Source organism: Vicia villosa, linkage group LG3 (genome assembly GCF_029867415.1).
Source record: "Vicia villosa cultivar HV-30 ecotype Madison, WI linkage group LG3, Vvil1.0, whole genome shotgun sequence".
NCBI classification, from domain to species: Eukaryota; Viridiplantae; Streptophyta; class Magnoliopsida; order Fabales; family Fabaceae; genus Vicia; species Vicia villosa.
The window spans coordinates 130,773,531-130,787,722 of record NC_081182.1 but is presented as its reverse complement, the minus strand read 5'-3'; the positions used below and the strand labels follow the sequence as shown (position 1 = coordinate 130,787,722).

At 32.4% G+C, this 14,192-nt stretch overlaps 1 protein-coding gene across 1 annotated transcript; it reads left to right on the top strand.

Moving 5' to 3' along the window:
• Window positions 1-5,190: 5,190 nt before the first annotated feature.
• Window positions 5,191-5,901, top strand: LOC131658970 (uncharacterized). The gene is made up of 3 exons (XM_058928217.1): window positions 5,191-5,213; window positions 5,304-5,333; window positions 5,426-5,901. Exons 1-3 carry the CDS (start codon window positions 5,198-5,200, stop codon window positions 5,899-5,901), a joined length of 522 nt encoding a protein of 173 aa, XP_058784200.1. The 5' UTR covers window positions 5,191-5,197.
• Window positions 5,902-14,192: the final 8,291 nt, after the last annotated feature.

Genomic DNA, 14,192 nt, shown 5'->3' with positions numbered 1-14,192 from the left:
GAATTCGTCAAACCAGTTAAGATCAGCAAATCTGAAGTAAAGAAGCAATAATGAAGAACAAGACCATTCAGAAGAACAAGCAATATCAAGGCCTACATACAACAGTCTCAATCATAAAATACATCAGAAGCTGCAAGGAAATAAACAAGAAAGATCAACTACAAGAAGCTTTGCAAACATTAGAAGATCACACAAGTATCAAGATCAGAAAATATGAAGATACAAGGTCTGGAGCTACAATGCAGCGACATTTCAAATACAAACATCAGTGGAAGTCATAAACAAGTCAATGAAGAATCTACAGCTCAGCATACAAATTGAGTAAAATATGAAGAGCTTAGAATCTAAGGGAGAGCCGTTAGAAACATCATCACATGCAAAACAGTTGCAAAATTTAAAAGGAACAACTTCCAAGGTTGAAAGAAGAAGCAACCCACATGCAACGCTTTGGAAAGACAAGCTTAACCAAAAGAAGCACGCCAACTGACATCAGGATAAGGTTCTGTCATGAACACGTGCAGCCAATCAATATGAAGCATTCAAATCTATACTCATCCAGATTGCAACGGCTACATTCCAACGGTAATCACTCATCAAGTTATAAATAGAACCAATCTTCACACTTGAAGTGTATGGAGTAACCACAGTGTACTTAGTGAAGAATCAGTCTATCCAGAATGGAGAGTGTGTGATCATCCATCCCTTGAATGGATCTGGAGGAGAAAGAGACAATATCCAGTAAGGATCATCCATGAAGATAAGATGAAAGTGTGCAACTAAAGACATATTCTGCACAAAATAAGAAGAGTGAATCAGCAGAATACATCTGTGTACTTGTAGATGAAACAGCATATCATGTACATCAAATTGAAGAAATATGAAGACATGCTTCAGAAGATACAAGACGAAACACATACTCTGTATGTGATAAACAACAGTGTTAAAATATACATCAAGTGCCTGTACCTTACAAAAGAGAGAAAATGTGTGAGAAAGCTAACACACATCAGAAGATACACAAGAGGCAACGCATATTGTATGTGATCAATCAATAAGTGTTGTTATACACTAAACACATGCCTGTGTGAAGATGGAAATGGAGAGCATGAACGTGAAAGCTGACAAGCTAATACATTTACTTCATTAGAGGCAACATACATTATGTGTATGATGATTAAATGTTGAAATATACATCATATGCCTACCATGATGAAACTCTCAAAGAATGAAGAAGTTGAACCTGCATGCTTTGTAGAATGCTCCGTTGGAGAAGATGAAAACATCCAGGAATACTTGATCAAGAATTAATGGATCATGTTGAAAAACAGAGGAAACTAAATACACAGAGTTGTTGCTCGGAAAGTGTGTCATGTTTAGCAATGTTAATCAATATGTTATCAGCTGTAACCAGCTTCATGATCAGTATTCAAGAAGAAGATGAAGACCTATTCAAAGAAGCAATCAAATCGAGAGCTGATGCTCTTTATCTGCTTTCAGAAGATGAAGATCTTATCCAGAAGTTCAAGAATTGAAGACAACAAGACCATGTATAGTTCTTGTAATTAATTGTAAAACACATAGAGTTGTTACTCGAAGTGTGTTATCTCTTAGGAATCTTTTATAAGAATGTTTAGGCACCAGAAGTGACTGCTAGTCAGCGTGTCATAAACATACATTTTGAGAATAGAAGATCATCTGCTTGATTAAGAAGCACGACGATTATATCTAGAAGATAGATGAACGTTATATCTTGTTGGGATCAATGAACAGTTCATCATCATAAGTTAGTCACAGTGGTTTGCTGTGTAGGGAGTTAGTCACAACGCGTTGTTGTGCAGGTTACTAGTGTGATGAACTTTATATCCTGCTGGGATCACTGAACGGTTCAGTCAACTAGGGGTTAGTCACAACAGGTTGGTTGTGCAGGGTTAGTCACAGTGGATAGACTGTGCAGGGTGCCTGAGTCAATGGACGTTATATCTCACGGAGATCAGTGAACGGGTCATTGTCCAAATGGTTAGTCACAGTAGTTGGCTGTGCAGATTGTTAGTCACGACGGAGGATCGTGCAGTTGTAATCATGATTTGGTTATAATGGATTAAGACCTCTGTTGAGAGGCAAATCACCTGAAGAAGGTGGACTGGAGGTAGCGTTAGTTAGAAGGTGAACCAGGATAAAAATGAATGTGTCTTTTACTTTCTGCACATGTCATTTTAACTTAGAACTTCCAAGATTTAATCTGCAGAACTGTACTGAGCAAGTCAGAAGTTTTGATATTCTTAAAATTTAAAATGAACATCTTATTGGTTATGTAGTTTTACACTTCATGCTTCCGCAACATCAAAGCATAATCCAATAGATGATTAAACGGAAGAAAGAAAAGACGTTAAATAAAAAGAAAGAGAATTTTTATTTGATAAAGACCACAATTCAATCCCCCCTTTCTTGTGTTTTTCTCCACCTTCACTATTATTCTTTATTAACGCTAAAAATCAAAAGGCATGAGAATGGTACTGACTAAAACTGTCAATGTACTCACTCTCTTTTCCAACTCTTTTACTTTGTGCTTAGTATTGCTAAAGCTTTGCACCCCTCCTTGTTTTAAAAATGGTTTTGTATTGTTAAAGTTCGACCTTTTTAAATCAACCATTGGTTTTGTAGTGTTAAAGCTCTATCACCACTCTTTTAATCATCCTTGCCTTGTATTGTTAAAGCTCGACACCTTTTAAAATTTGTTAAATATTGTTAAAACTTAACATTTTAAAAACCCGTGAGTATTAATAAAGCTGAACACCCAAAAATATTTTTCCACTTGACTTTTTATTTTCCTTTTAAAGGAAACTACAAAAGCTCTGACTTCTCTATTATACTTAAGTAGGGGTGGCAAAACGGGCCCGGCCCGCGGGGAAAGCTTGTTTTACCCGCACTTTTTCGCGGGGCGGAGCAAGGTTTTAGCCCCGCTCTCTTTAATGTGCCCGCCCCGCCCCGTTTTTTTGTGGGCTTTTGCGGGCATTTGTTTTTTCATAGAATTTTACTATTTTTAGACCTAAAAAGCCGAATGCCCGCGGGCTTTCCCCGCCCGCCCTCACTTTATTGCGGGGCGGGGCAAGATTTTAGACTCGCACTCTTAAAAAAGCCCGTCCCGCCCCGCCCCATTTTTTCACGGGCTTTTGCGAGGCGAGCCTAAACGGGGCGGGCATGCCTGTTTGCCACCCCTATACTTAAGGAGTATGTAGGCATAAGATGCGATTTCTTACCAAGCTCACTTCTAAAACTTCTTTTCTCATCCTCCTACTCTATTTAAACAAAAACACATAAGCATTTTAAAATAACTATAATAACAAATATATATTTCAAAGAGGTTCATACGGAGTACCGTAGATGTGAGGGGTGCTAATACCTTCCCCTTGCATAACCAACCCCCGAACCATAGATCTCTGATAAGTTTACTAGTTTTGATTTTAAAAACTTTTGTGGATTTTATTTCACTTTTTTTCCATTTCCTTTGAAAACAATAAAGCGCGGTGACGACTATACTAAAATTTCTAAGCTAAGTCAATCAATGATTCTAGTCCCAATTTTTCACCGCTAAAATATTAAAATTATAGGTTGAATTTAAGTTACACTTCAACATTTATCACACCCTTCCAACCGTAGCAATAGATAATTTGTTTTAGTAGTGAAACAACCGGAGCAGAACGGATATCATTATACAAATACGAGGTCTACTAGAGAAATCTCTAACTTCATTTTAAGTTAAGGCAATATTATTACTTCTGATGCTCCTAACCTAGTTTTTGTTTGTTTGCAAAAAAAAAATTCTAACAAAAAGAGCATATTTATTAATGAACCATGTAGCTTGTGTATCTAATGTGTAGGACATTCAAATTTTTGTAATGAATTTATAATAAGTATCTTTGGGCTCCCTTCAATAGATTTACCCAGCTTAATATACGAGAAATATCGATTGTTTGTGTCTATACGATATAATATTTCTGTTTTGTACTTTACTATATTTACTATATTAGTATTGTTGGATTGATTTTTAGAAGACCTAGAAGTGTAGAATTGATTCTGTGTAATTTTGAGGTGTTTGTTTTATCAAAAGTAGAATTGATTATGCCTTTAAAATTGATTTTACTTGAAGCTAGAATTTATAGCTTCTACCTCCAGAATTGATTCTGGGTAATTTTTACACTGAAATTTATTGTTCAAGTTACTTTTACATAAATGTATCCAAACATAATTCAACTCTACTAAACTCAATTCTGTTAAAATCAATTCTATCAAAGTCAATTCTACTAAAATCAATTTTATTCACCATCAACCCAAAAAAAAAAAAAAAAGTTTAGTAGCTTTTGCTTCCTTGCTAGTGAACATTTTGTGAATATATTGCACTTTGCTTTTCTCATGATGTGATATGTCTCACTCACTTCAAAAGCTGCAACGATAAAAAGCAAAATTGAAGAAAGGAATAAAATATTTCTAATTAACTCGAACAAATAAAAATTAAAGTTGAACACACACACATTTATTTAGAATGTAATAATATTATATCTAATGAAATATTATATTTAATGAAAAGTTGTTTGAAAGTATGGAATATGATTTTTAATTGGTTAGGAGTGGAAATATCAGGTTGGTAGTTAATGACTTTCTTATCACTTACCGTTGTTAACAATGGTAAGATGTTTTTAATTAAAATTATTGACGTGCATGTCCAACGATTTCATATTGCACTTTGCTTTTATATGTGTCGAATACAAAAGAAAGTTTTACTTAAGCTTGAGTTTCACTCAGCAACAGACATATTGCACTTTGCTTTTCTCATCATATAACATGTTTGTTACACACTTGAAAAGCTGCAAAGTTGAAGAAAGGAATAAAAATATTAGTAAGTGACACTCGTGTTTGGAAGAGAGTATGCTCAAGGTTTTTCCAAAGTATCAGATTCATTTCTTTTCTTATATATATAATATAAGACAATTACGCTTGCACTATCTGCTTAGTACCTTGGACCAACACTACCTACTTTCATTCTGCATTTCAATCTTGAGGAATGGCAATAGATTCTCCACATCATCAGAGTATGTCTCAACTTTCCTTATATATTAACAATAGATTCTCCAAATTTTGTTAATAATTAACACATGTTGCAAAATGAATATATGTAGTTATGGAAATCAGTGGAATAACAATGGAAGATGACAAATGTAAGTCTAAATTTTCCTTATATATTAACACTGAATAGATTCTCCAAATTTTGTTTTTAATTAACACATGTTAAAAATGAATATATGTAGTTCCGGAGCAAGAAATGAAAGATGATCAAGGTAAGTCTAAACTTTCCCTTATATATTAACGCTCAGTAACTTCTCCACATTTTGTTATTAATTAACGCATGTTGCAATATGAAAATATGTAGCTAAGTTCTGGGACCTAGTATTAGGAGATGATTGGGTTGAAGTAATTAACAAATACAATGAAGATAGTAATTTTCACAAGATAAATATCGCGGGAAGAGGAACAGCATTACACGTGGCAGTAAGCATCAGACGCAAAGAAGTAGTGGAAAGTCTTGTAGAAGCAATCGAAAAGCTTGGGGATGAAAGTAGTTTGAAAATAAGAAATGAAATAGGTGCTACTCCTCTTCATGTTGCAGCATATGCAGGATTCCTAGATCTGTGTAAACTTATAATTGGGAAAGAAGGTAAAAGGAAATATTTGATTGAAGAGAAAAATTTTGACGGGGAAACACCACTTTTTTGGGCTGTTAATGCCCGTCAAATGTCAGTGTTTCTTTACCTTCAACACTTTTATCCTCTTGATCTCAAGATTGCTATGGATAACAATGTTACTAGCATCCTTCATGTTGCCATTGACAATGAAAGCTATGGTTAGTTTTTTTATCTTACACTATTTATTTATTTATTCATTCATTTGTTCTTTTTAGTTTTTAATATTCGACTCTATTAACACTTTTTTAAAGTAACAAAAGAAACTATTATATTAACGAAAAAGTGAAATTCTTTCATTGTGTTTTTCATTATGAAAAACTAAACTTCAACTAGACAAACACCCGGGACATTGATGAATATTTTTAAATAATATTGAATTATATGTATATTTTAATTTTATTTAGTATAGAAAAAATTGTATTAGAGACAATAAGATGAAGAGAATAAAAAAGAGAACAATTTTAAAAATAAAAAAAATTGAATTATAAAAATGATAAGTAAGATGCTATTTAAATTTTAAAATGACAAATAAATAAAAAAGAGTTTGAATTACTTTGTTTTATATTTTCTTTTTTTCAATAATTTTAAAAATTCTAAATCTTCATCATTTTACGGATGATAAAAATTCTAAATTCAAACGACTCAGTCTTTATCTAACCAATCATCACAGTCAAAATTTTCAATATTGTTGTTTCATATTTCTTTTTTTCCCAATATTTTTAAAACGGTAAATCTTCATCATTTTATGAATAGGAAAAATTCTAGATTCGAGCGACTCGGACTCTATGCAACCAACCATCACTACTAAAAAATTCGTTTTTAGTGACCAATTTAGTGACCGAATAAGCCACCAAAATTTGATATCCGTGAGCAAATTTTAAGAGGTCACTAAATCGGTCACTAAAATAACTCAGCCACTGATTTAAAGACCAAAATTTTGTGACCTAAATTTCAGTCACTATAGTGACCGAATTAGCCACCAAAATTTGATATTCATGAGCCAATTTTAAGTGACCACTAAATCGGTCACAAAAAATACTTTTATATACAATTTAATTTATATATATAAATTAGAGACCGAAATTTCGGTCACTAATATTTTTTTATTCGTTTTCTATTTTTATTCCTCTTTATTATGTTACTATTTCCTTTCCATTTTTTTAAAGATTTTAATTCTCTTTCAAATTTTAATTTTTACTCAAATTTTCCTATATTTTTATTGTTTTAACATATAATATATTTATAAAAAACTAAATGTATATATGTTTAAATATAAAATATAACAATAATTATTAAGTGGTGTAGTGACAAGTTGTTATTAAAATACATGGAGGTCATAAGTTTGATTCCTAGGTATCACAACTTTTAATTTCTTTTTATGAAAAAGAATACTAAAATCGGTCTCTAAATTCGGTCACAAATTCGGTCTCTAAATTTCAGTCACTAAATTTGTCGCACAAGCTTAGCGACTAGCACTTTTTCAACCGAAAAGTAATGGTCGCTAAATCGGTTGCTAAACATTTTAGTGACTGATATTTAAGCTTTTTCGGTCTCTAATTCGGTTACTAAAAGCGAATTTTCTAGTAGTGCATCATAATCACAATTGTCAATAATTTTGTTTTATATATATATATATATATATATATATATATATATATATATATATATATATATATATATATCAACTAAGTTTTTACAAGTATTTAATTGTATTATTTTTTCTAAACAAAACTAATATTATATTGATTTAAATAATTTATCTATATTGAATAAACAGGTAGAATTAATTTTATCTTTTAAAATTATATTAATAAATAATTAAATAGATGAAAAGATTGCTAAAAAAATATATAAACTATCTTTAATGTTTAGAAATTATTTTATATTGAAGTAATTAGTAATTAGTTGTTAAATTAAGAAAAAAATGTAGTTATCGAGTGTTGAACCATGACATCTAATAAAGAAGTAAATTTTTTTGAAAAATAAAGATGAATATTTGGAAATGCCACATAAGAATATATATATTTTTTTTGTAAACCAGTTAATATATATGGGAGAACTAAGACATAAGAATATATTTGATGTGTCATAAATTGTAAATGTTGTGACAAAATTAGAATTATGTAGAATAAGATGTTGGTGTCTGATTTAATAAGTATAGTAGACAAGAAAGTGACGAGGAAGTATGAGTATGGTAGTAAGGATTCTACTTAATGATAGAATTTTTCTTAATTTTTTCTCCGGTAAACAAACTATGATGGAAAACAAACAATTTGAATAGTTTAAATAAATTATTGATAGTTAATTATATCAATAAAAGTATGAATGACTAAAGAGTTGCATTAATGAATTATGTATATGCTAAAATAAGTACAATATGACAGGCATGTGTTTGCAACACTATCTAAGGTGTTTAGGTTATTGAACTGCATGTAGGGCTAGCTCACTTAGAGTGCTGAGAATTTTTTTATTCTCTTTCCGGGGAAAATTGGAGATACATCTTCTACCTAAAGATATGGGTATTAATAGAGATGTTAGGAATTACGCAATGAAAATACATATTAAAAGAAATGTTAATTTGGATAAATATTTTTTAAGTATATAATCTATTAAAAATTTGTCTTTACAGTCTAATCTTCTTTAAACATTTAAGTTTTTAATTAAAATAATCAGTTAAATCTCATCGGTAAAAAAGTAATATTGAGCATTATATCTTGTCAATCATAATAGTATAAGTATCTTGTGCAACAGATATGGCAATTATCATAATGCATAACTACAAAGGTCCCATTCTGAAAAATAAGGATGACATCACTCCTTTCGAAATTCTTGCTACTAAGACATCAGCTTTCATGAGTAGAAATACATTATCGTGGCGGCAGCGAATTTTGTACAACTGTAAGTGACATATACTACATCATTATTAAAGTTTTGGAATATAATACATTATATTATTGAAAAGTGTGACATATATTTTATATATTTTGATTTTTATATGATAAAATCATTAATAATGGAACTCTTCATTTCTTTGAAGAAATAGAGAGGATTTCAACTCCATATACTTATGAATATTATAAAATGTTATTTAAATTTTTTCTTTTTAAATACTTCAATTGTCCAAATTCTGTCCTATTTAAAGATTTGGAAACAAAGGATTAAAAAATCCATAATGGCTCCTCATACGCAAGGCGCACGATCTCATTTAACTTGTCAACTACATTGTGTAAAATCCCCATGATATATTTTCGTTACCCTCTGCGTGTATGATTTCATCTTCACCCAGCGTGGATGATTTTAACTTCTATGAATTTAGCAAAAATCCATTGTTTTATTTATCTATCTTGAGTTTTAATTGGATAGTTATATTTTTTTTTTGTTGAGGTGTAGACTCGTTCTTGAATATACTTTTTTTTTGTAGGCAAGTTATATTATATTAGAACGAAAGTTCTAGAAACCCGGTTACAAAGAGGGACTAAAGCCAAAAACAAAAATTACACAACAAATAGAACCTAGCTTAAGTAAAACAAAGAATTTTTGCTTAACTCATAGAAATTACAATTGAAATGTGTAATTTTCCCGATAAACGACCACCTCCAAACAAGCACTTTATAACTCTAAACTAAATCACTAGAGTTGCAAATAGAGTTGTTAAAAATAATACCATTAAATCACTAAATCAGCCGTCCATGTAAACTAAAAAAATGTTGAAACCCATTGAGATTGGAGCTTAGAAGCACCATACCATTCCAATGGGTACATGAAATAGTTTGGAAATCCAAATGATATTTTCTTGTTTTATTTTAACTATTATGTCAAATTGCATTAAAATAAATTTAATGTTATTAACAAAATTTTGGTGTTAAAGGTCTTCCTATACGCTACTGTGCAAAAGAAGCATTGGAATTGTTAAAAAGGAAGGTTATATTGAAAGCCAAAGTAAAGAATGGTATGTTTCCGATAAACTAACTCTTTTGATAATTTTTTCAATATTATTTAGTTTTTTGAAAATCTGAACTATTAATAGTTTGGATCTTTATTTTGCAAATATATTGACACGAATTATTTATGAAATTTTTGTTAGAGTTATTTTCTGTTATAACAACTTTTAGTTGCGATATGATCAATTACAGTTGGTTGTAATCACTTGTTTTATTCCTTCAAAGCTAAGTTCATTAAGTATTTTTTTCTTCCATTTTTTATGAGAATTTTAGTCAAAGGATATAACAAAGTTTTATCTTCATTTATTCAATGGCGCTCACTTTTATTTACTAAAGACATGTAAACATTGCAGAAAAAGATGAATATAGTGAAGTAGCAATCCCTATATATGACTTCTATGAAATGACACAAAAGAAGACACCTCCTTTTACTAAATTTTTTAACAAAGTATTTGAATTCATCATGCTAATCGTGTCACTACTAGGTATGTATATTGAATTCTTCTAACTTTAATTTTATATGCTTTTATTTGAGTCTATATTTATAATTCACAAATGAGATAAATGTTGTAGATATAAGTGTGTTTTCACAACTCGATCAATAATTTCTCTTTTGCTTAATTAATTTTACAGGCTTACCGGCAATAATTAATATTAAGATGAAGCACATATATGGTGATCTGCTCTTGAAAGAAATGATGAAAATACCTATTTATTCATTATTGGGTGGTGGTGTGATCAATCAAAAAGATGACTTAGGATTTGAATCTGAAATGGAGAGTATGAATTCATCATTATCTATATATTTCTAGGCGATGCCTCAATGCAAGAACAAAAGAAAATAAAAAAATTCATGCTTAATTATAAAGTACCAATTATATCTAATAAGAAATGTTTATTACGTGCAGCAAAGATTCTTACTGAAACAAAAATGAAAAGTAAAGAAAAGACCAACGCATATTTGATTGCAGCAAGTCATGGAATAATTGAGATTATGTCAGAGCTTGAATCAAAGACAAAAAGTGTGGTTAGTGAGACTAACTCTAATAATGAAAATGCATTGCTTTTGGCAGTAAAGAATAGACAACCACATGTAATTCAGCGGTTGAAGAAGGATTTGGATGACGGGGTCTTTCAAAACCTATATCTACGAGTCAATAAAGATAAGAATACCATGTTACACTTGGCAGCATATACATCACATGAGAGAGAAAATACTCGGAGGATATCCGGCGCTTAGAATCTAAGGGAGAGCCGTTAGAAACATCATCACATGCAAAACAGTTGCAAAATTTAAAAGGAACAACTTCCAAGGTTGAAAGAAGAAGCAACCCACATGCAGCGCTTTGGAAAGACAAGCTTAACCAAAAGAAGCACGCCAACTGACATCAGGATAAGGTTCTGTCATGAACACGTGCAACCAATCAATATGAAGCATTCAAATCTATACTCATCCAGATTGCAACAGCTACATTCCAACGGTAATCACTCATCAAGTTATAAATAGAACCAATCTTCACACTTGAAGTGTATGGAGTAACCACAGTGTATGAAATCCATTCATCATGCACTTAGTGAAGAACCAGTCTATCCAGAATGGAGAGTGTGTGATCATCCATCCCTTGAATGGATCCGGAGGAGAAAGAGACAATATCCAGTAAGGATCATCCATGAAGATAAGATGAAAGTGTGCAACTAAAGACATATTCTGCACAAAATAAGAAGAGTGAATCAGCGGAATACATCTGTGTACTTGTAGATGAAACATCATATCATGTACATCAAATTGAAGAAATATGAAGACATGCTTCAGAAGATACAAGACGAAACACATACTCTGTATGTGATAAACAACAGTGTTAAAATATACATCAGGTGCCTGTACCTTACAAAAGAGAGAAAATGTGTGAGAAAGCTAACACACATCAGAAGATACACAAGAGGCAACGCATATTGTATGTGATCAATCAATAAGTGTTGTTATACACTAAACACATGCCTGTGTGAAGATGGAAATGGAGAGCATGAACGTGAAAGCTGACAAGCTAATACATTTACTCCATTAGAGGCAACATACATTATGTGTATGATGATTAAATGTTGAAATATACATCATATGCCTACCATGATGAAACTCTCAAAGAATGAAGAAGTTGAACCTGCATGCTTTATAGAATGCTCCGTTGGAGAAGATGAAGACATCCAGGAATACTTGATCAAGAATTAATGGATCATGTTGAAAAACAGAGGAAACTAAATACACAGAGTTGTTGCTCGGAAAGTGTGTTATGTTTAGCAATGTTAATCAATATGTTATCAGCTGTAACCAGCTTCATGATCAGTATTCAAGAAGAAGATGAAGACTTATTCAAAGAAGCAATCAAATCGAGAGCTGATGCTCTTTATCTGCTTTCAGAAGATGAAGATCTTATCCAGAAGTTCAAGAATTGAAGACAACAAGACCATGTATAGTTCTTGTAATTAATTGTAAAACACATAGAGTTGTTACTCGAAGTGTGTTATCTCTTAGGAATCTTTTATAAGAATGTTTAGGCACCAGAAGTGACTGCTAGTCAGCGTGTCGTAAACATACATTTTGAGAATAGAAGATCATCTGCTTGATGAAGAAGCACGACGATTATATCTAGAAGATAGATGAATGTTATATCTTGCTGGGATCAATGAACAGTTCATCATCATAAGTTAGTCACAGTGGTTTGCTGTGCAGGGAGTTAGTCACAACGCGTTGTTGTGCAGGTTACTAGTGTGATGAACTTTATATCCTGCTGGGATCACTGAACGGTTCAGTCAACTAGGGGTTAGTCACAACAGGTTGGTTGTGCAGGGTTAGTCACAGTGGATAGACTGTGCAGGGTGCCTGAGTCAATGGACGTTATATCTCACGGAGATTAGTGAACGGGTCATTGTCCAAATGGTTAGTCATAGTAGTTGGCTGTGCAGGTTGTTAGTCACGACGGAGGATCGTGCAGTTGTAATCAGGATTTGGTAATAATGGATTAAGACCTCTGTTGAGAGGCAAATCACCTGAAGAAGGTGGACTGGAGGTAGCGTTAGTTAGAAGGTGAACCAGGATAAAAATGAATGTGTCTTTTACTTTCTGCACATGTCATTTTAACTTAGAACTTATAAGATTTAATCTGCAGAACTGTACTGAGCAAGTCAGAAGATTTGATATTCTTAAAATTTAAAATGAACATCTTATTGGTTATGTAGTTTTACACTTCATGCTTCCGCAACATCAAAGCATAATCCAATAGATGATTAAACGGAAGAAAGAAAAGACGTTAAATAAAAAGAAAGAGAATTTTTATTTGATAAAGACCACAATTCAATCCCCCCTTTCTTGTGTTTTTCTCCACCTTCACTATTATTCTTTATTAACGCTAAAAATCAAAAGGAATGAGAATGGTACTGACTAAAACTGTCAATGTATTCACTCTCTTTTCCAACTCTTTTACTTTGTGCTTAGTATTGCTAAAGCTTTGCACCCTTCCTTGTTTTAAAAATGGTTTTGTATTGTTAAAGCTCGACCTTTTTAAATCAACCATTGGTTTTGTATTGTTAAAGCTCTATCACCACTCTTTTAATCATCCTTGCCTTGTATTGTTAAAGCTCGACACCTTTTAAAATTTGTTAAATATTGTTAAAACTTAACATTTTAAAAACCCGTGAGTATTAATAAAGCTGAACACCCAAAAATATTTTTCCACTTGACTTTTTATTTTCCTTTTAAAGGAAACTACAAAAGCTCTGACTTCTCTATTATACTTAAGTAGGGGTGGCAAAACGGGCCCGGTCCGCGGGGAAAGCTTGTTTTACCCGCACTTTTTCGCGGGGCGGGGCATGGTTTTAGCCCCGCTCTCTTTAATGTGCCCGCCCCGCCCCGTTTTTTTGTGGGCTTTTGCGGGCATTTGTTTTTTCATAGAATTTTACTATTTTTAGACCTAAAAAGCTGAATGCCCGCGGGCTTTCCCCGCCCGCCCTCACTTTATTGCGGGGCAGGGCAAAATTTTAGACTCGCACTCTTAAAAAAGCCCGTCCCGCCCCGCCCCATTTTTTCGCGGGCTTTTGTGGGGCGAGCCTAAACGGGGCGGGCATGCCTGTTTGCCACCCCTATACTTAAGGAGTATGTAGGCATAAGATGCGATTTCTTACCAAACTCACTTCTAAAACTTCTTTTCTCATCCTCCTACTCTATTTAAACAAAAACACATAAGCATTTTAAAATAACTATAATAACAAATATATATTTCAAAGAGGTTCATACGGAGTACCGTAGATGTGAGGGGTGCTAATACCTTCCCCTTGCATAACCAACCCCCGAACCATAGATCTCTGATAAGTTTACTAGTTTTGATTTTAAAAACTTTTGTGGATTTTATTTCACTTTTTTCCATTTCCTTTGAAAACAATAAAGCGCGGTGACGACTATACTAAAATTTCTAAGCTAAGTCAATCAATGATTCTAGTCCCAATTTTTCACCGCTAAAAT

Bases quoted from the DNA above. Each gene is read 5' to 3' on its own strand.
- LOC131658970 (XM_058928217.1), top strand. The intron at 5,334-5,425 runs GTAAGTCTAAAC...GAAAATATGTAG, and splicing joins AGAAATGAAAGATGATCAAG to CTAAGTTCTGGGACCTAGTA.